Raw genomic sequence first — 22399 nt, 5'->3', positions numbered from 1 at the left:
GCGGTACAGTCATAGTCCTGCTGCTAAGCTAACATGCTAACTTCACTCTAGAGCGGTACAGTCATAGTCCTGCTGCTAAGCTAACATGCTAACTTAACGCTACAGCGGTGCAATAAGTAAAAGTTACCGGCTGAACAAACTTGTTCTTACCATGGTTGAACACCGAGCAGCGTTGGTAAACTCTGAAAACTAACACCAACTGCTAACTACTAACTCCTGACTGTCATGGCAACGCGGTGACGTGGTCTTTCTTCTTCTAATAAATCTTTATTGATAATAAAATCCGGACATTTACAACGAATGAGAGAATGTTGAAATAAATGATTGAAATAACCAAACAACAATTAATAAATATAATTAATAAAGTTACCCTTAAATATACAATTATGATTATTTTTTTAAGTTGTAAAAACAAAGCAGTCCACAAATAAAACAATTAGGTTGATTAATTAATTAGTCCAAGAGAAATGTGTTGTTTTTTGGTTCATTGTTTAGGTCTTTTTTTTCTCTCACTCTTTTTTTTTTTTTAGCGAAATTCTACTTAGGCAGCAGCTTCTCTGTTTATTATGGTAAAACCTAGGTAAGGTAACATTAATATTTAAATCATGTACATTTATAGGGCTGCATGGCGGCTCTGTGGTTAGCACCGTCACCTCACAGCTAGAAGATACCCGGTTCATCCGGGTTTGGACGCCAGGGATCTTTCTGCGTGGAGTCTCCATGTTCTCCCCGTGCAGCGTGGGTTCTCTTCAGGTTCTCCGGCTTCCTCCCACAGTCCAAAACCATGCTGAGGTTAATTGGTGATTGGTGCTTGGTTGTCTCTGTGTAGGCCTTCCATAGGCTGGTTACCTGTCCAGGTCAACTGGGACAGGCAGAGAATTTTTTGGAAAATGACACCATTTGTTAATTTTGAAAATTAATCAAAGAAATAAAACTTTTTTCCTTTCTCTCTGGAGTCCTGTTGACAGAAGACATCTCTGAGTTCTCTGTCCTTCTTCATGTTGTTCTGGCTCCACAGAGCTGCAGGACTTTATGTTGCAGAGAAACATGAACCTCAGTGAAGAAACATGAGACGGAAGCAGAAAAAAACCCCAGAAACTTTTCAGAGTTCAGATGTTCATTTTTAGTTTTACTGTGAATCTTCATGTCTTGACTAAATGTCTTTGAACTCTGGAGGCAGAATCAGTTTTCAGTGTTTTTTCTGTGGGTGAAGAGCTGGTTTTTATTGTTCAGTCTAACAGTGAAGTTCCCTTCAGAGGAAATGATTGGCTGCTCAGCTCTATTCCACAGGTCGACCCTCACTTCGCCAGTTTGGTCTGAAAAGAATAAAAAAGACAGAGTGAGTCCGGGTTAAATCACTCAGAGTACGGAAAACATGGTTCTGCTCGGTTGCAGATTATGTTCACCGATTTGTTTTTTTGGGATCCAAAACTGAGTTCTGTCAAATATTGTGGCTGAATTTTTTTGGGAGGGGAATTTCACATGTTCATTATCTCCAAAAATAAAACTCCAACAGCCATGAAATCCGGTGGAGACTCAGACAGAACAGTTTCCACCAGAACGATTGAATGGATCCAGCAGAAAACACATTTTTAATTATTGGTCCTTGAAAATGGAAAAAAAAAAAACCTGCATGCTTGGAGTTGGTGCTTGTCTCCTTGTAGGTGTTTTGTGTTTGTGGTTCTTTTTATTTTTATTTTTAAGAACCCTGATCACATCTCATGGTCTCTTGAGATCAGTGGATGGAGTTTGATCAGTTGTCATGGAGATAACCATCTTTATGGCGAACTGCTCAGCTTCAGGACAACTGAGCAAACTCCATTTGGGGATGAGGATGATGAAATGCAGGTGGGAGTCTGAAAAAAGGCTCACAACACCTGGACTTAAGGTTGTTTTGATGAAAAGTACAAAAGTACTAATGAAAAGCAAAGTACTGTATTGTCACATTAAAGCTTTTTTCCTCACTGCACTTTCAGCTTTAAAGCTTCAAAGTGAAGTGAAGAACACCCCACCCTGTGTGTGTGGAGAACCCCTCCTCCTCCTCCAGCCAGCCTGCAGAGCCTCAGCGTCTCAGGAATAATCAGGACTTTCTAACATCCTCCCCTTCCAGCAGGCGGTGGGGTTTCAGTCGGGGGGACGCTGACAGGTGGACGTCTGAGAGTCCCGTCTAATCTGGGAAAAAGGGACTTACTAGCGTCTTCCTCGGCCTGTGGGAAGACCATGGCTCTCCCAAGGATCTGTCGGGAGTCTTTGCTGGTGCTTTTGCTGCAAATGGTGCTGATTTGCTCGGCTCAGGTGAGAAATAGGTGTCTGTTGTTTTTTTCCTCTCCTGCTAAAGCCAAGCTTGAATGTTCCGATAGTGCTGCTGTAGGTGCCTGTCTGTGGTGTTCACTCATGGATGTATGAACAACCTTTTGCATTTTGTGGTGTGTTATTTCCAGTGCAGTACAATTTGTTTTAAAAAATCTTCTATGGCAGCATGTTGTTTAGTTGTAATGACGGTTTCAGATTGTGTGTTGCTCTGTATTGAGCAGATTTTACTGAACCGCACAGAACTTGTTTTTCACTTTCTTCCACTCTATTTTTTGTCATTGTTTTTAGTTTTGTTTTTTTTAACCTAAGCATAGCTTCGTCAAAGCCCTTACTGTTATTTTCAAGGCTCTCTTGTATACCCTGTTAACATACACAGTATTGAAGAGTAGCCTACTCTAACTTATGCTGGAATTTTGTTCCCCCCCCAACAACATATAGAAATGAATGCTTTCTAAAGGCATCATTTACAAAAAAAGGTTTTATTTTAAGTCCATCCCAGCCTGAACACCTGGGTCCAATCAGGCCCAGACAGCTACAGTAATCTGAACACAGTTCCTCGGTCAGTATAATGGGACTATAATGGGACACCAGGTTTGGTTTCATGACCTTTCCCCTCACGTCAGCCAGACAATGGGACCCTGTGTGAGCCGCCCTTCACACCAGCAGCAGCTCTGGATGATATTTGGAGATGGAAAACTGATTTTTGTGTTTGTTTTACAGAGGGGCCCGGTCGGTCCCAGGGGCCCCCCAGGACCGCCCGGGATAGCCGGTGTGCCCGGAGTGGATGGCATTGATGTGAGTGTGCATTTGTTTTTTCTTCTCCATCATAAACATTGGTCTTCAGATGTGGGTCACGGTGTAGCTGTGGTCCAGTTCATTTCTGGGTTAATCATCTCAGTGAACAGTGAAGCCAAACAGCAACTGTTTAAACAATGATGCTCTTCTGAAACAACACGACTATCTGGACTGCAGTCATCTGCAACACAAGCAGGGATTTTAGATGTGTTGTGTGTTTTTCTGTGCGTGGTTGTTGGCCTTCTATCAGACTGACTGATCTGCTGTGAGATTTTCATTTAAAAATACACGCCTCCCTTATAATCTGTATGTGTTAATGGTTGGGAAACAGATTTATTTTTGTGGTTTTTGTGTTAATTCCAGAGCAAAGAAGGTGTATCTTTTACCTCTAGGTCCTCTACTTCTACAGTCAGTACAGAAAAGACAGGAAATGAGTGAATGTTTATATTTTATAAACTCAAAAAGGAACCATTAAGAAAACCCTTTACAAGGTGATACGATACATCTTATAAAACAATCGTTAAGCAGACACAGAAACACGTACTATATCGAAGTATCTGTGGCTAACACGTTACTTCCACCTGAACATTTCCTTCTTGTGTCTTCAGGGCGACAGAGGCCAAGACTCCACAGTGACCGGAGGACCAGTGAGTCAGCTTTTCATTTCTTTTTCCACATGCAGAAGCCTATGTTGGATGCTAACTTTGGCTCCATGAACTAAAATCTGACTTGATGTTAAATCTTCTGCTTCCAGGGCCCTGATGGGGACAACGGCAAAGACGGGGCTCCTGGAGCTCCAGGCGTTCCAGGGGCAGATGTAAGTGAAGCGTGACTGACGGTACCAGACTGGTTGAATGTTCACCTACTACTCACATTTTACAGCGAGCGGTCTCTGTTCCCAAAACTGTTTAAAGAAACAACAAAAGATTCAGTTGAGCTTTGAACCTAGCAGCTGCCTTGATCAGCAGTTGGGTCTTAAACCCTCCAATAATAGGATGTATTGAATCTCAGTAAGATCTGAGCTGCATGACTTGAGATATTCAGATGTGCTGCTGTGTGAGCAGTTTGTCTTGGCCTCCAGCGAGCAAAAATGTTAGGAAAGAAGAAAAAAAAAAGGCCCTTGAATAAATCAATCTGGCTATTTAGGGGAGAGTCTCAAATAGCTTCCTGACAGAAACAGGGGTCTTTTTGTGCGCGACTGAGGGGAGTGCAGGGGGATCGGCTGCCCAGAGATGGCTGACAGGAGAGAAGTGTATGCTGGGAAAGGTGGTGCAGAATGGTCTCAGTGTGCTTCCCGTCTGCTGTGGTGATGGTGCAGAGAACAGGCGGAGAGATTCATGTGGACTGAAACAGAGAAAACCTACAAACTGCACCAAAGTTTGCAACACGTTTGCAGAGTTGTTCTTTGAGAAATTAAATAAACGGACAGAATGAAAACAGTTACCTATAGAGCGCAGACCAGAATATTAACCGTTCATAGGGTCGCGGGGGGCTGGAGTCTATCCCAGCTGAGTCAGAGTGAAGGCAGGGGACACCTGGACAGGTAACCAGTCTATCACAGAGAGACAGACAACCAAGCACACTCACATTCACACCGACGGACAATTTAGAATCACCAATTAACCTCAGCATGCCTCGTTCATTTTTAGCCATTGTTTGGTTTAAGGCGTGTCTGTTTTCTTGCTCTCACTGATGCCTTCTAGCAGGTGGAGAATGTTTAGGGGGTTAATAATGGAAAGGAGCTACAGAATGGAAGAACGGTCACACCCTCCACCAATGAGCAAAAACAGAGAAAATCTCAGTCATTCTAATAATGATCTTGATTTTTTACAACCAGGCCTATTGGTTGGTTGTTTAGGACATGATTCCTAATAGTGTCTTCTAGCACAAAAAATTGAGGTTGTCCAGTCTGTTTCTAGTTCCACTCTGACCAACGCCACAGTGGCTAAACATTGCCGGAAAACAAAACATTGACTGTGAACATCTTACTCATACTTTCAAACGTTTTTGCAACTTCCCATTTACATTTATTCACATTTTCTCATATATACACAGAGAGAGAGAAAGCAGAGAGTAGAGTCAGGTTCTAACTATGAGCTTCATTACAAAGCAAAGTTTTAAGCCTAATCTTAAAAGTATAGACAGTGTCTGCCTCCTGAAGTGGATCTGGAAACGACTGGGATCCAAACATAAGGCTGAAACCACACTCATGTGGACGGTCACTGCATTTAATGTCAGTGCAAAGAGTTACTGAAATGTCACCAAGAAGGCTCAGGATTTGCAATGTTGTACTATATTCTTTAAAAAAATTTATTTAAAGTATCACGGTGACATGCCTGTGATGCTCAATGAGCTCTTCTTGTTCTCTACAGGGACCTGTTGGACCTCCTGGGGATCCGGGCACAGTGGGCCTTCAAGGCTCAAAAGTAGGTTTATCATTTGAAGAGTTCATTTGTACAAACAGATAACTCCATCTTCACAGACCTTCACAAAACCCACTGTTCCATCGTCTACCTGAGACAACATCAATCAAACTGAAGTTATCTTTATTTTTGTCATTTCTACTGAGTCAAATCCACTCAGCTTCAGTTTGATTGATATGATCTCAACCAATACAGCAAAAAAAAAAAGGTTTCTGAAAATCTACAAAAATGGAGTTATCTGTTTATGCAAATGAACTCTTCATTTATACGTTCATGTGAATGAGTCACTTTGACGAAATGTTCTTCAGCCAAATCTGGAGAGGCTGTGAGAGGACGAATCACACCTCATCATTTCTGATGTTATGAGATTAGATCTTTGCAAATACGCTGTACGCTCTAATGTTTGTGGTGTCAGATTATGTTTCTGTTCTTGTGTCCCAGGGGGAGCTTGGAGCTCGTGGGCCTCTTGGAGAGCCTGTAAGTACAAATATAAACCTCTTAATATTTACAAGTTACATATATTTTACTGCTTTTTTTTTTTTACCACATCATCACACTTTATTTTTGATATCCTACACATACTCTATTGTATCCCGTGAAACTATACCGTTAACATACTGTAACATTGGTGCAACGTTTTTAAAATTGAAGAGAAGGGCTGCTGTAGGTAGGATTCTCCCAGCTGACGTCTACAGATTTTTATTCAGGAATCAGCCTCATCTTCACTTTTATGATCTACAATTCTATGACTTCTCTCTTACAGGGTGTGGGACCGGATGGGCTCGATGTGAGTACCTGTAACATCATGTTTTATACCATGTTTATGGACTCTCTGTAAACCAGTAATACAGTGGTTTGGTCTCACTTTCATGCACACGGATGCTGATTGTTACAGGAATAATAATAATGTCTCCTCAAAAACCAGCCTCCATTTGAAGGGAAAGTTATTTTTGTTCTGGCGTCAGTATCCTGACACCAGACAGACTGCTGCTGAAAACACACAATTCTGGATTGAAGAAAATAACATTTGGTGTTTGGATTCAGACGATTGCTCGAGGTGAAGATTTCTTTGCAGCATAGATCCCTGCTTTGACCAACTCCTGCTATTCTGTTATTAAAAACGAATCAATGGTGCAACGAGATGCAGTTTCTGAGCAAGGTATGCAAATAGAGGTGCAAAACATACGGAGTATCTGACGATGAATGCCAAATATATAACTAAGCTTAATGTGCTCAGGTCTCCGTACAGAATTACAGGAGGATTTGTGTAAGTGTGCAGTCGATTTAGGGAGTAAATTAACCCCAGACAGCTTCAGTTAATGGCTTCATCTGGTCTGTGAGAAAACCTGCTGAAGGTGTCACACCCCCCCCCGACCACATCTACTGCAGCAAGATGTGAATTTTAACCACTGGAGGATTTTCAGCTGAGGTGCTCTTTATTTTTCTGTATGTACACTGTATCATGTGATGCAGCACGGAGGGCAGTGTTACACAACCTGGTATCAAATATATACCTCATACCAATACTAGTGCTAGATTTACAGAATGGAGGCTAAAGGATTGTTTATGCAAGTTGGATTGTTTTTAACAGGGCATTCCCGGTACAGATGGGCTGCCTGGTGAGCTGGGAAAAGTTGGACCCCCTGTGAGTAAAAGAGTCACGTCTGGTTAATTAGCTATCTGAAAAATGTGTTGTTTTTAAATTCAAATAGCTTGATGTTCTTTTTTCTTTTTTAACCCTTGAAATAAAATGGCAATATGTTAAGTACAAAGAGAAAGACACGAACAAGTGCTGCTGCTGATTTATCTGTCGATAAAACAACGTTTTCCATGTCACAGGGAGCGAGAGGCAGAAGAGGTCAAGTTGGTCCTCCTGGTTCTGCAGGTCCTCGGGTAAATATCACAGCTTCTGTTAAACATTATTAAAATGAAAATGATCATCAAGTAAAAGTGCTCCCTGTGTTCCCAAAGAGGGAGGAGGACAGATGTATTCAGATAAAAGTGAGAGTCATGCGAGGCAGTTTTTAAGGCAAAACATTGGTGGATATCACCAGAGAAACAACTCAGAGGAGCTTTTTAGAAACATTTTCTGCTTCATGCTATTTTTTTTTATGAATAAATGTATTTACTTAAGCTCTTACACTTTTTCCTCTAGGGGCCTCCAGCTGTTTATCAAGGCGAGGACCTGGTAAGTAGATTAATTTCAACCCGGCTATATATAAAATCACAACATTACAAATAGTTTACATACCAGAGAAACGGGCAGACTACAATAGAAATAGCAATCGCCTGCATTTTAGCCAACCAGGCCAGCTCACAAGCGATAGAAGAAATAACTAATATATCATTAATATATAAAAATAGGCAAAAAACAAAAAACATGGCCGGCTAGCTGGCACATTTAAAAAAAAAAAAATAAAAAAAATTCTAACATTTTTGAAAATAATAATAATAATTGTAATTAATCAGCCGCTTTTAAACAAAAGAAGATTCAGTTCATTTCCATTGACTCTCGTGGCCGGTGTACTGAAATCAAACCGACAGCTGCCAAGAAATGTTTTCAAGGAAACGTTTTGCAGTAAATTGGTGAAACAAAAAGATGTTATTGGCTGATGCTCACTGGGTCGGGGGTCACTGTCAGTGGAGCCCCCTGGTGGTGGGGCTTTTCCATGACCTCAAATAGGCTGTTGTGTTTTTCAGTGTCCCAATGCCTGCCCCTCAGGTCTGCATGGGCATTCTGGTCTCCCTGGCATGAAAGTAAGTTAACCTTTATAGCCCTTCATTAATGTTGACTGTACCTGACTTATAAAAAAACACTTAATTTGTCCTTTTTGCTGCTGATTTTTAACGTTTACATTTTGCCTATAGGGCCACAAAGGTGTTAAGGGAGAATCTGGTGAGCCTGGAAGACAAGGACATAAGGTAATCTCATCATAAAGAGTTATTTTTTTTCAAAGATCAAAACACAGATAGCGAGATGTGTAATCCTGACGTAACTGGGCTCCGTCGTCTTTCAGGGTGAGGAGGGTGAACAAGGACTGCCTGGTGAAGTCGGAGCTCAAGGACTACCAGTAAAATATTTCACCATTCTCTCTCTCAGCTGGCTGTTACAGCAAAGAAACTTCATCCACATAGAAATGGCTCCGCACACTCAAACATGCTAACACTCCTCTATCTGCTGAGTGATTTTAGGGCCCAGGTGGAGCGAGAGGCCTCCCAGGAATATTGGGCGCCAAAGGCGACAGGGTAAGAGGTCGACACACCGCAGAGGATTGGATTCACACAACGTGAGAGTCAGACATTGAACCCACAGAACACAACATGAGAGGCTACTAACTGTGGACGGGAGCAAAGGAGGGAGTCTGATGACATTCAGCCACAAAGTCTGTTTAGGGAGGATGTTAGGGTGGATGGATGGATCATCAAATGTTGGACTGCTTGTTTCTTTAACCAGGAACACTCTATAGGCATAGTTTATTGTTGGATATTCTTTAAAACCCTGACAATTAGCTTTCGTGAAACCTAACCAAACCTTTACCATAGCATAGCATAGCATAGCATAGCATAGCATTATAAAAAAAGGTATAGATATGAATGCTGCTGCTGCTGGTAGCTTCTATTGTATTGTATTAAAAATGTAACGACAAATGACCTCTAGGGTTATTTTAGGTTAAATAACTTGACCAAATGAACATAACAACATAACAAAACATGATTACTGGAAGAATCTCACTTAATAATCTCTACATTTTAGTATTCTAACATGTTTTTACAAAAGGAAAGTAGAGCACAGCTTTTATACATACAGCACAAAATGGCTAACTAATCCAATCCAAGAAAATTTCAAATTAAAAGCTTCTAAAAGACGCACATGCTAATTATTGTCTCATCATTCGTAACACATGTCCAATCTAATGACTGCATCTATTCTGGAATAAGACCCATGTGCAGTTTTGATTTTAAAAAGTTAGCTTTTACTTTTCATTTTCCCAAACAGGGACCTCGTGGAAAGTCTGGTGATGGAGGCCCACGGGGAATCCAGGGAGGCCCAGTGAGTGGAAATCTTATTATCACCTCTGCCGAGCCCTCTTTGTTCTCATTAACATGTAATATTGATGAAAGTGTTTGGTTTTTTTCAGGGAGATCCAGGCCAAAGGGGAACCATAGGTGAGACCGGGCCAAGAGGAGTGCTGGTAAGATCATGAGTCAGACTCAACAATAGACATGTTTAGCTTTAAACACACAAGACGCTTACAGATTTGAGTCCTCGTGGCTTTTGCACCAAAAATACACCAAACAATATTTGTGAAGATTCAAGAAAATGAATGTTTATGTCACTGGATCGGCCTTAGCTTTGGATTCATAGCAAGAATTTTAGTTATACTGAAAATACAAATTTAATCTCCTCTACAAATGCTATTTCAAAGATGTCTCCATTCACATAGAATTCTTCTGGAAATACATTTATCCTGTCTAATATTATTATTTCAACATTGTCTGAGTTATTTTTTTCCCCTAAATTCAAATTTTAAGATAATAAATCTAGAATATGTATTAAATATCTGTTTGTCGCCTCCTATGTTGTGTCTTTTATTTTGAAGTCATCAGTTTATCTTATTATTGCGTCATAAATCAAGGCTGAATGTTGCTTCACAGGGCGACCAAGGTCCAGGAGGAATCAGAGGACTGCCCGGGCCCAAAGGAGAACCTGTGAGCGCTGCTTCGTCTCTGTCTTCTTCATCTCCCTGCCAGCTTACTGTCCTGCAATTTTTCCCTTTTCAAGCCGTCTATCATCTGTCAGTATCACACTAATGTTTCCTTTCCTACCTGCATCCTAACTCCCCGCCTGTCCATCTTTCTCCATTCACATTGCATGCTTATCATATTATACTATTAAATTGCTGTTCCTTATATACTATATTTAAACAGATTTTGTCCAAACTCTTCATAGAGCCTTACCTTACCCAGCATTACCCTCCTACCGTTTTAACCTAGTGTGTCACTTTTATTTAAATGTGCATCTGGTATTACAAGTGATAAACTTCGTGTTGAGCATCTCATTGTTCCCTCTCTTGCCAACAGGGCCTTTCTGGTCCAGACGGTCGAGAGGGAATACCTGGCCTGCCGGGCTCAAAGGTAACTGCTGCCTGATTTTGAACACAGAAACAACCGAAGGCTTTGACAGGTGTAGATAAAAAACTCTGCTGTCAGAATTTAGAGAGGTTCATTGTGTTTTGGTGTTTTCAGGGTCTTCCAGGAAAAAATGGGGCTCCAGGTGATGCTGGCCTACAGGGACTTCCTGTAAGTGACCTCTGACCCCCTGATTCATCATATCAGCAGTTTAACGTCTGAGATGTTGATGTTTGGTTCCATTTCCTAAATGTAGGGTTTGCCAGGTGCTTACGGCCAAAAAGGACATGGTGGTCTAAAGGTATGATCAAACCTCTACAATTTCCACTGAGCCACATCTAGACCACTTTGTAAAATGCACTTGTGTTGTTCTGTTTCTGTCTCCAGGGTAACACAGGGGATCCAGGAGTTGTAGGACTGATGGGGTCTCCAGGGAAACAAGTAAGTTTAAAGCAGTCTGAAGCACACTTATCATTATACAATAAAGTTCGCTCAGCGAGATGTAACGTCACCAGTAGCTCAGACGATGACCTGATCTGATGTCGTATTTGCTTCCAGGGCGAGCGTGGCGAGCAGGGAGAGGTGGGACCGGTCGGACCCAGAGGAGGACCAGTGAGTCTGAACTCCATCTTCCTTGCTTTTCACTTTAAAGCTCCAAGATACAGTTTTCCCAAATTGAAACAGGAACCACATGGCCAGTCCCACCCTCCTCCCCTTCACTTCCGGTTCTGATGAACGTCTGATAACCTCGGCCCTGACTGTTTGACTCCTGGGACACAGAGCGACTGTGATAGCAGCACACAGTCAGCTGCTGCTCATGCCCATATCACACACCCACAGGACAACACGTGCAGGAGAGTTTAAAAACAAGTGGAAAGACAGTTCAGAAATAGCCTGAGTAGATTACCTGAAGCTGATGAGGTCTAAGAGAACATTTGTCTAAAGAGCTATCTAATGACTTGGTGAGATGCTATCATATGATGCATATTTCGACAAAAGACAAAACAGACTGGAGCAGGACGATAAACCTGATGAATGAGAGAAACAGTTCAGCACTTCTGTAGATTCTACATTACACTCCTGCACCATCTACACGATCAATACAACAGTTGCTAATACCTGCACATAAAACGCTGTATGTAACTGCTACATAAAGGCCATGTAAACACTTAGGATCCTATTAATATATTAATACTAAATGCATTTTTACCTCAACCTAAAAGCCACAGACTTAAACACTGATCAATTTATTGATAGTTAAAATATTCATCTTAATGGATTTCAAAGGTACATTTAATTTTTAATGCATTTATTTATTTATTATCACATGTAGTAGAAATAACTACATTACTGCAATATTTCGTACATAATAAACCACACTTTACAACAATAATTAAATCGGCTCACAATATTAAAACTCTCTGAAAACCAATAAGATATAAAAATGTGTTGGATGTCTGTCAGTTTCATTTTAACACGTTTCTGTCTGTAGTTCCAGGTTTCACTTTGGCTCTTTTCTGTTTCAGGGTGGACGAGGCGAGCGGGGACCCGACGGGCCTCCAGGACCGCCAGGAGCCAGGGTAAGACCTGACAGAAAGTCTGGTAAATGTGAAAAACATAATCTCTGAACCAATGACTGGGATCGTCAGAGAAGGAAACCACCCCAGAGGTACTGGACAGAAGAAGGAGGTGAATGAAGATTCTGGCGAGTGTTGGTTTCACTGAACCATCTGTGGAATCTGTTTATCTGCTGCATTCGTAGGCAGCTGGGCTTTTCCAGTTCAGAGATGGGCCTCCCCTGGTCCCCCAAAGTGGTTTTAGGGGAGAATATGTGAATGGTAGTGAAAAATATTACATTACATGAGTTATCAGAAGGATAGTGTTAGCCTTAAAGAGGTTTTTTCCCCTGCTTGTACAGCAGAAATGTAAAATTGCCTTTGACCCGTTTAAAGTATTTTGTGTAGTTCAAAGCAGCAATATTATCCTGTCTTGGCACAGTTGTTGTATGAGATCAAATAACATAATCACGATCCTATAGGCATCCAGGAGTTGAGCAAAGCTTTGACTGATTAGAGGCCCACAGCTTCGGAGTTTGAAAGCACTGGTTTATTAATCTCAAAATGAAACTGGATGAAGTTAAAAGTAGACCTGACTCAAGCAATATTGGCTGTGGTGAAAGTCAGCAGGATGGATTATGTGAGCGTGACGTGAACAAAAGGACATTTTGTGCATGAAATAAAGGGGGGAAAATACGAACTTGAACAGTCAGTTTCACACAAAATACATTTTACTCAGTCTAAATATAAACCAGCTTGAGTACATCTTTTCACAATCTGGAAAAAAGCTACAGGTTGTATACACAGATACTGTTGACATGTGAGTCAGTTAGTCAGATTATGCCAGACTGACATCTGACGTACATCCACAGATAGAAACACAGGTTAAAATAATAAACATCATTGTGTCTATAATGATAAAGTTGAGGTTAGCTTTGGGTGTTGTTTGGAAAATACTTCTATGTGGGTTCATAAATGACTTTGCAATGTAATTTAAGACTGTGGACCCCAGGAAGACTAGCAACCAGTGTGGTGGTAATGCAAATCCAAACAGACAAATAAATAAACAAAGATAGGTCTGACCTAAACATGTCCACCAGTAGAGAACTTCTCAATAATAGTGTGGTCTGACAACAAAGCCCTGTGGCACCCCAAACAGCTAGAAGTGAAAGAAATTAGGTGTTGGATCACCACTGCAGCAAAACTTCACAGCATAGCTTGACTGATGTTGGATTTTTCTGACAGATGCACACAGAATATAAGCAGGCAGTCTTGACATACATATATATCTATGATTTCTATGTCTGTAATAGTGGCTAAGTATCTGAATGACCTTGCACATTGTTTGGCATTTTGCTCCAGCGATGTCTTTTTAGGTATCAACAGACATAACATAAAGCAGGGATCTCCAGCTCCGGTCCTTGTGAGCTACTGTCCTGCAGGTTTTAGATGTTACTGCAACACACCTGACTCAGATCATTAACAGACTTGTGTAGAACTTGACAACAAGCTGTTGGAGATCCATTAATGTGAGTCAGGTGTGTTGCAGTATGAAACGTCTAAACCCTGCAGGACAGTAGCTCGCGAGGACCAGAGCTGGAGATCCCTGATATAAAGCAATATATCTGCAATAAGGTAATATAGTCTAATATGTGGGTCTAACTCTAATTTACGGTAATAAAGACTGAATCCTGTCAGTGTAACATATAAAAATGCTAACATCCTCTAAGGGTGTGGCATTACACTTCTTCCGGTCTTATGTTAAGTTAACAGAAGAATAAGTCAAATTTTGATTAATCTCCTTGCATAAAAATACAAAGTGTTGTGCTGCTTCTAATATCACCTGCTGGTCGACAGACAAACCAGCTTATCAGGGTTAAAAGCAATGCTTTATGCTGGAACTAACTAAAGCTGAGAGAAAAACAACAGGATTATAATAATAGTGTTGTGGGAAAGGTCACGGATGAAAAGGAGACTAATTGAGAATCAGTACAGGAAACGTTCAGATGAAGGTAAAGTCAGCCAGGCAGAAAATATTTTAAAAGTTGCACCCTGTGAAAAACACAATAATTTCCTCGATTGGACTTGACGGTTCTCAGGCAAAGTGCCAGCTGATCCTCAGAAAAACACAATCATCTTATCCTGAACGTATTATTCAACACGGAAATAATTGAAGGTAAACCGTGTATCTTGCTCAGACATCCACTGCCGGGAAGTGGAGTCATGTTTTGTGTTTTATTAAACAGTCGAAGCTCTTTATGAACTCCTGTCCCTGCAGTTAAGTCTCTAATCCACTGGCCATCGGGCATGAATGGTCTCTTGTTACAGGTTTTTTTTCTGCAGCTCAGGGGGGATTCAGGGCAGGAAAAGAAGCTGAGAAGCCCTGAAAGAAATCTCTGTTCCCCAGGAATGCCCACATACCCACATACACCCTGACACATCTGAGGGAGGGAGGGCGGATGGTTGGTCGGGTGGCGGGTGGAGGGGTCCAGGGCGAGCCTCACAGATGATGTGAAGCTGAAAATGTTTTTTATTTTTTTCTCGAGATATGGTTAAGGGGGAGGAAACTTCTCTGAGCTGCACACAGTCTGTTCTGTGTCGTGATTCTTCCTGTGCGTGTGGATTTAACAGTTTATGCCTGTACGTGTGGGCGTTTTAATAGGGAGGCAAAGGGGATCCAGGACTTCCAGGACTGCCAGGCCCTGCTGGTTATCGTGGCCAGAAGGGAGACAGGGTGAGTAAGAGACACGAAGTGGCACAAGACACAGATTAAATCTAAAGTGAAGCCATGTGAACACAACGGCTCATGTCACATGTATCCCAGATGTGCTCCCTGACTCTACTGATAAACTGGTGTTGTGTTGTCAGTGTGGTTGGATTTGGGAGGAGTTATGGTGTCATACAGGTCCAAACTGTCCTCTGTAAAGTGGACGCACAGTGGACAGAACATGTTAATCATCTGTATCTCACACACAGCAGAGACAAAGCCACCTCAGCCAATCTGATTGGTCAACAGCAGCAAATCCTTTAATTTAACTTACTGCAGGACTTTTTGGTGTAACTGGTACAAAGTGAGCAGACTAAACGAGGCATCCAATGAGATCCAAGTCTGGTTTGATGTGTTTACTGGTAGTCTAAAATAACCAGAGCAGAGCTTTAGACAGCTTAATATAAAACCTTAGAACTGATTAAGAACATGAAGAATTGCTTTAGATTACTTTGCAAGTGCAAGCACGCAAATAAACGACGTTGCAGAAGAAGCGTTCATACAAGATGTATGATAATAAATATATCAAATGTCGAGGTGTCTCTGGTTGTCGTGGGCCGATGAAGAATGATCTGATTTGGCTTTATGCAGCTTTATAGTGAGATTCAGCTCATTGTTTAACTATCTCAGGAGTTAGTAAAGACAACAAGCACCAAAGAAGTTCAGTTTACTGTCACAAAAGAGTAAAGACACCAGAAAATATTCACATTAAAAGAGTTGGATTCAGAGAATGTGGTCATTTTAATCAATTACAAAAATTATTGGTCAATAATGTAATAATTGACAACTAATTGATTAATGGATTAATTGTTCCTGTGAAGTTCAGGAGGAGGAGCCCGACACAAGTTTCATTTCCAAAGTTTAGGTCAGTTTGAACAATTAGAGGTTATAAAAACATCAAAAACCAGCAATTTGCTTTAACTTAACCACAAATCTATGAAATGAAAAACGTCCTTCAGAAATTAGTGCCGACGCTGCAGATTTATCTCTGTTGTCAAAATAAAGACGTTCTTTCTTTTCCCAGGGTGCAGTTGGTCTTGATGGTCCAAAGGGAGACCAGGTAAAGTGAATAAGTTTTAATATTACACAGATGACACGAGGGCTGAGCTAAATTAGATTAAATGCTACAGATCTGTCCTTGTTCTGTGTTTTAGGGACCTGCAGGAGCTGAAGGAACACCAGGAGACAGAGGAGACTGGGTGAGTGGTCGATCACTGAGGCAACAGCTCACAGGGCGATTAGCTGTGGAAAGTTCACATGAGCTTTGAAGATGTAATAATCAGTCGCAGCAGAGCGACGTGGCCTATTTATCTATAAAAACCTGGTATGAATGACTATAGACTTGGCTGTCCACTCACATATCTTTTTCCTTTCAGGGTGATCAAGGAGAACCAGGAGAGAAAGGATCGGTATGTTCACCTAAAGCTGACTTTGTGCATTCAGATAAGAAGGCCTAAATGTTTTTCTGACAGCAGCACCTTTGTTTCCCGTGTCCTGCGGCTCATTAGAGAGCATAATCAGCTGCTCGTTTGTTTACGCGTTTTAACTGAAAAGCAGCTCCAGAAGATTATGATTTGCCACCAAAGGTTAAAGCTGCTTGATCAAAGTTTTGCAAGTTAAATGCTCCAAGTGAGGTCTGGATTTTGTCCCAGCCTCAGTAGAAAGCAGTGCAACAGAATTCCAAACAAGCAAGTTGTGAAGAACACCTTTTCCTTCTTGTTTGTAATTCTGCCCGTCCCTTTGAGTACATTTACACATAAATAAATACCGACTCTGCTCTTTTAGCGGCTTGCCATGTCTCACATCTCATGACAGGCCGACAAAAGAGCAAAATAGATGTTTAGATTTGGTTCACTGACAATTTCCTGGTCTGTTTGCTGATTTGATTGCAGTCAGGCCCACCAGGAGAGACGGGAAACAAAGGGCCCGAGGGTGGCCGAGGGCAGCCGGGCAAAGAGGGCAAGCCGGGCCAACCAGGACCACGAGGCATGCAGGGTGATATGGGAGTGCCAGGCCTGCCGGGGGCACAGGGACCAGCGGTGAGACGTTCCTTCTCTGAATGACTCGCTTTAGAGCTGCACAGTCTGTTCCCTCAACTGAAGACAACTCAGGGTGTTTTGTACAAGAGGCAAATTTTCAATTAATAAATAGAGAAATACCGTATTGATCCCCAAGTGGACATTCTGTAAAATAATTTGCAAAAAAATAAGAAAAAGAAAGAACATGACACTCAAAATGATCACAGTTTAACACACAGTATGCAACATCAGGGAGTGTTTTTAATGCAACACAAGACTCATGAAACTGTTTGTTTTTCTGAGGCGACAGGATCACATTGCCTGTAGCTTTTACCTGAAGAAGAACAAATGTCCAATCACTGTGAACAATCTTTGCTTGTGCAGGGAAAATCACCAACAGATACGCACATCAAACAAGTCTGCATGAGGGTGATGCAAGGTAAGTGTCACATCAGCTGTAAGTTAATTATGTTTCTGTAATTTGAGTGAAATTACCTTTAACAACAATCTGACTTTCAATCAAAACTCTCTCGGTGTTCGGATATATTTTTGGGTTTTTGATCTAACATCTAACATTAATTCTGCTGATCGATGCTCTGACATCATGTAAGGACTAAAACACAAACCATGTTCTCCTGCATCACAGAGCAGCTGGCCCAGCTAGCAGCCAGCCTGAGCAGGCCTGAGTCAGGCATCTCTGGGCTCCCCGGTCCTCCAGGCCCACCTGGACCTCCAGGACCCTCCGGAGAGAACGGTTTCCCCGGCCACGCAGGATCACGAGGTCTACCTGGTCTGAAGGGTCCACCTGGGGTAATGGGTCGCAAAGGACCTAAAGGTGAGCTCCAGATGGGCAGTTCTGCGACCATTTGCATTTGTGACTAGAAGGTTTCTTTATCTGCAAGGTGGATCAGTGGTGAGCACTGTTGCCTCGCAGCAAGAAGGTCGCCGGTTCACGTCCCAGTGAGGACACCTGGGATCTGTCTGGTAAATGAGCAATGAACCCTCGCCAGCCAGTGACAGCCGACTGTAGACGTGTCCTCAGTAACTATGACAGTGATGAAGCACACAATGAAACATGGACGTAGCAGACTGCATGTGATGCTGCACTGAGGCGGCTGAAGGACAGACTCTGGGTTTATTGCTCGCTTCCATCTCTGTTCGTTGTTTTCAGTCAGACAATCTAAATTCAACAAACAGGTCAGAGTGGAGCTGCAGCAGGACGAGTACCTGACAAGTTCTTCTACACTAAACTACACTTGTCGAGAAGCTTTTCTGAGATGCAGTGGTCAGAGGAGAGAAAGCAGCTCTCGTGCACCCATGTCCTGATTTAAAGGTGCCTTCGGGTGTTTTCTTGTAAACAATCAAAGTTTCTATTTAAATGCAGTGTTTCTCTGCAAACCTTTACTGACGTCTAACAAACCTGTAGAATGTGTGTCCTGCCTCATAAAACACTTGTAAAGCCATTTTTTCAAACTTGCAATGCAGAACTTTTGTCTCCCCCTTCTGGCAGTGAGAGTAATTACACAAACGCTGTTGAAGGCATGCATCTGTAATCCTTCCCTCTGATTTCTAAGTTTCATTTTTATTGGGAGTTTTAGAGACTTTTCTTGGATGCTGTCTCAGGTTTTCACCAAAAGCTCTGCAGCAGTCCCAGTTGCCTGATGTGTATCATTAAAGTTGCTCCAGCAATCCAGTAATTGCTGGTTAATGTAAAATATATTGTTACTGCTCGTGCACCAGTGTGGGAATGTCGCTACAGAAACTAGATTTAAAACTCCAGTCTGCAGTGAAATACTCCACACTTTGTGCAGTAGTGTGAAACCAGGAGTGTGCGTCGCAGGTACATGTACGTCCTCATGTGTCTGTACAAGCTCAAACAAAACATGGAACTACAAGCAAATGCATGATTCCAAAGCTTCCAAGCTCTGCTAGCGGTCAACAACTCTTCAAAGGATATCATTCAGGCCTAACACTATGTAGATGATGTGGTACACAGTTGAGAAGCAGCACAGAAGCTCTGGGATATGCAAAGAGTTTGTACTTCTCATAATACAAATCTGTCCATCTTCAGGCTGCAAACATCAAAGTCTTAAAATTAATTGATTGTCAAAGTGATCTCTCTCCTCCTTTTTGATGCTGCTGTGACCCACTTCCCCTCAGGAATCAATCATCTTAATGCTAATGAGAGAGCAGATGAGGTGTGAAGTCTGAGCTTGAACTTCCTGCTAAATATAGTAACTTCAATTATGCGTTTCCTCTCGGTGATAATTACTTTTCCTCTCCGCAGGTGACCAGGGTGACAGAGGGGACAAAGGACCCACAACGAGGGGACCCAAAGGAGCACCAGGTGTCCCTGGTCTACCAGGTAAATGACAAGATATCTGGTTTTAGAATAAATGTCCTCGATTTCTGACGCTGGTGCATGCCAATCAAGCATCATTCTGTGAAACTTGTGTCAGACGAGCAAAGCAGAAAGATGGCTATGGCACATTCAGGTGACAAAACTGAGTTGGTTTGGGGTGAACTCAGAGGGCACAACAACACTAAGATCTTCAAGCATGAGTCCCTGGTTCCTTCTGGGTCGTTCCGCTTCTCTCTTTCCTCACAGTTTCTGTGTGTCTACGTAGTCACTGTGTAATCAATCATTAATGCCAAAAATATGATCTTAAAACTGTAAAGGTTCTCCTCCCTCACCTCTGATACAACTCCATGTAATACCAGAGTAATGAAGCCCTGCAGACAACAAGTGATGAATGTTTCATTGTTTCTCACTTCGGTGTCAGCAGAGATCACCTTTCATAAAACATCTGGGATGCTCCGTTGTTTAGAGAATAGCAGGCGACTGAATCACCAGCAGTTTTCATTACAAGTGACTATGTCTTCAAATTAATTTATCTTTAAACAGACGTTTAAAAAAAAGGAAATGAATGCGATAACGATGCTCTGACACGTTGCTGCATTACTGCCTAAATGAACTTTTACGGCTCAGTATTGTCTTAATTTTTTTGATACTGATATTGATATGAGGGCTGCAGGTAGATCGGTGGTTAGCATCGTCACCTCACAGCAAGGAGGTCGCCGGTTCGCATCCCGGTGAGGACACCCGGGAGTCTCCATGTTCTCCCCGTGCAGCGTGGGTTCTCTCCGGGTTCTCCGGCTTCCTCCCACAGTCCAGAAACATGCTGAGGTTAATTGGTGATTGTAAATTGTCTATAGGTGTGAATGTGAGTGTGCTTGGTTGTCTGTCTCTAAGTGTAGCCCTGTGATAGACTGGTTACCTGTCCAGGTGAACCTGCCTTCACCCTGAGTCAGCTGGGATAGACTCCAGCCCCCCATGCGGTGCGTAGATGATGGATGGAGGGATGTTGATATGCTACCTGAGTTTTGATGCATCAACAAAAACATGAAGCCAAAGTTAAACGCTGTCTAAATGCAGCCATCTGAGTTTCATATGAAGGCCTACAATTGTCAACACCGTTTACAAAAGCCGATATTCTACAAGCTCATACTGGAAACTTGAATATTTTAGGTTTCCACGTAGTTTGCGTGCTGCTGGCTGTGCTCACAGTCTCTGCCAACCACAATGAACTGTTGTAAAGTGACTGAGTTAGTGTAACTGGGCGGCTGTGGCTCAGGTGGTAGAGCGGGTCGGAAGGTCGGCGGTTCGATTCCCCCCTGTAACCTGTGTCATGGTCGTTGACAGGGCAAGACACTTCACCACCTCACCTGGTGTGAATGAATGGATTGTTTGAGGTGGTGGTCGGAGGGGCAGAATGGCAGCCACGCCTCTGTCAGTCTGCCCCGGGGCAACTATCACCACTGGAATGAATGTGTGTGAATGTAAAACGACTTTGAGTGTCTAGAAAAGCGCTGCATAGATCTGATCTGTTAATACTCACTGATAAGTATGAATAGTCACGTGACTCAGACTAACCAGACTTTATAGACGGGCTGATGGATGATGTGTTGATGATCAGAAGCTTTCCTGTGAGTGCAGAACAGCTGCCTGGTAAGTATTTTGAACTCTTGCAGAAAACTGTGCCTGCTCAACGGCTTCTCTTCCTGCAGGCGAGCCCGGTCGACCGGCTTACGGCTCAGACGGCCGTGACGGAGAGAGGGGCCCTCGCGGCGTTCCCGGTATTCCCGGCGTTCCCGGGCCTCCCGGTACCCCCGGCCTGAACGGTTACTGCGAGTCGTCACAGTGCATCCTGCCGATGGTGGCGTCGCCAGTTTCAGCCAAGGACTCCGGCATGAAGGGCCCCAATGAGATGTGAGGAGCTGGACTGGAGGAGAACTGATGGACTGGAGGACAAAGCAGAAGATTTGTCCGTTTGGGTTTTGTCACTTGGTTTGTATGTTTTATTTTGTGATTGGGTCACGTTAACTTCTCAAGCAACTTTTGTGGTCATTAATCGATGTCGAGGTGGACACTGAGCAATCAGCTTTTGAAATTCCTTCACGTAAAATAAGTTCTGTTTTACCTCACTTTCGCCATCTCTGTACTGTAAAATCTAAAGGAGTTTTTTTTGTTTTTTGGGAACTGAAGAACTCGCTGTGCATGTACAAACCTTCCAGCCCCCGTTTCTGTCCAAGCAAAAAGGCAAGAAGTTTCTCTGTATGTTTCTGTAAATGTGTCAATATGCAAATTATACTGCTGGATAACGTACATTTGTTTGTGAGTATCTTTGCTGTTTATCCACTTGGATGCCCTTTTTCCTCTAAATGTGGGATGTGTTTGATAATTTCTGTCACGACGACCTGTTGTTTCTGTGACCGGAGGGCGGCGATGTGTGAAAACCTCTCTGGCAGTTTTATATGACTTCTTATTTATTATAACAGGCTTGGACGTGACATCTTCAAGTTGTACAAAGGAGGAAATAAACAGATTTTGATAACCTCTTGCATGTTTTATATGGATGAGTACAGTCAAAAACAAACACTTAAGAAAGGGATTAAACCTGAGTTACTGTGACCCACAGACTGAAGGTGTTTCTTCCTCCAACAGACTCGACGGTCAGTCCTGGTGTGACCATGAGACGGAATCAGCCGTCACAAACCAACGTGTTCACCAAACTTCTTAGACTGTTATTAAATTTTAAATCTTCTGTTGGTTTATGATTGCAAATCATTAATATTTCACCTACAAATTTCCCAGTTTTGCATTTAGAAAAGGCCCCCGTCAGGTTTAAAACTACTTCTGTATTCATCTAACATTAGCCTGTTTAATCCAAAATCAATACAAAGTTTTGACCTTTAGCAAATTCTGTGCGTTATAAATTCTCACATTCTGATTGTGATTCACTGACCCACTTAAATTTGACAGTGAACAGATACAAGGCTGTTCTGAGTGATCGCCTTTATCTCACCATGATGGGAGAGATCTCTTCCAGGATGACA

At 42.3% G+C, this 22399-nt stretch overlaps 2 protein-coding genes across 2 annotated transcripts in view; one reads left to right on the top strand and one right to left on the bottom strand.

Moving 5' to 3' along the window:
* Nucleotides 1–180, bottom strand: part of LOC103359077 (growth arrest-specific protein 8-like) — a 6972-nt gene extending 6792 nt beyond the window's left edge. Inside the window, exon 1 of the mRNA XM_008284274.1 lies at nt 151–180. Coding sequence (XP_008282496.1) covers nt 151–153 — 3 coding nt within the window. The 5' untranslated portion in view covers nt 154–180. The remainder of the gene's footprint in view (nt 1–150) is intronic.
* A 2040-nt stretch (nt 181–2220) lies between these two features.
* Nucleotides 2221–21857, top strand: col9a1a (collagen, type IX, alpha 1a). The gene is made up of 32 exons (XM_008284241.1): nt 2221–2295; nt 3034–3108; nt 3717–3755; nt 3863–3925; nt 5481–5534; nt 5973–6008; nt 6295–6318; nt 7123–7176; nt 7371–7424; nt 7687–7719; nt 8232–8288; nt 8400–8453; nt 8549–8602; nt 8724–8777; nt 9529–9582; nt 9671–9724; nt 10188–10241; nt 10614–10667; nt 10779–10832; nt 10918–10962; nt 11049–11102; nt 11220–11273; nt 12188–12241; nt 14880–14951; nt 16009–16044; nt 16139–16183; nt 16361–16393; nt 16877–17023; nt 17387–17441; nt 17649–17837; nt 19290–19367; nt 21071–21857. The coding sequence occupies exons 1-32, from the start codon at nt 2221–2223 to the stop codon at nt 21274–21276; spliced, it is 2064 nt and encodes a 687-aa protein (XP_008282463.1). The 3' UTR covers nt 21277–21857.
* Nucleotides 21858–22399: the final 542 nt, after the last annotated feature.

This window comes from Stegastes partitus, unplaced genomic scaffold, assembly GCF_000690725.1.
Source record: "Stegastes partitus isolate 25-593 unplaced genomic scaffold, Stegastes_partitus-1.0.2 Scaffold352, whole genome shotgun sequence".
Lineage (NCBI taxonomy): Eukaryota > Metazoa > Chordata > Actinopteri > Pomacentridae > Stegastes > Stegastes partitus.
Note: the sequence above shows the minus strand (reverse complement) of the source record. Positions and strands in the feature narration are given on the sequence as shown.

Bases quoted from the DNA above. Each gene is read 5' to 3' on its own strand.
- col9a1a (XM_008284241.1), top strand. From the start codon at position 2,221: ATGGCTCTCCCAAGGATCTGTCGGGAGTCTTTGCTGGTGCTTTTGCTG. The intron at 3,756-3,862 runs GTGAGTCAGCTT...TTCTGCTTCCAG, and splicing joins CCACAGTGACCGGAGGACCA to GGCCCTGATGGGGACAACGG. The intron at 10,833-10,917 runs GTAAGTGACCTC...TCCTAAATGTAG, and splicing joins CTGGCCTACAGGGACTTCCT to GGTTTGCCAGGTGCTTACGG.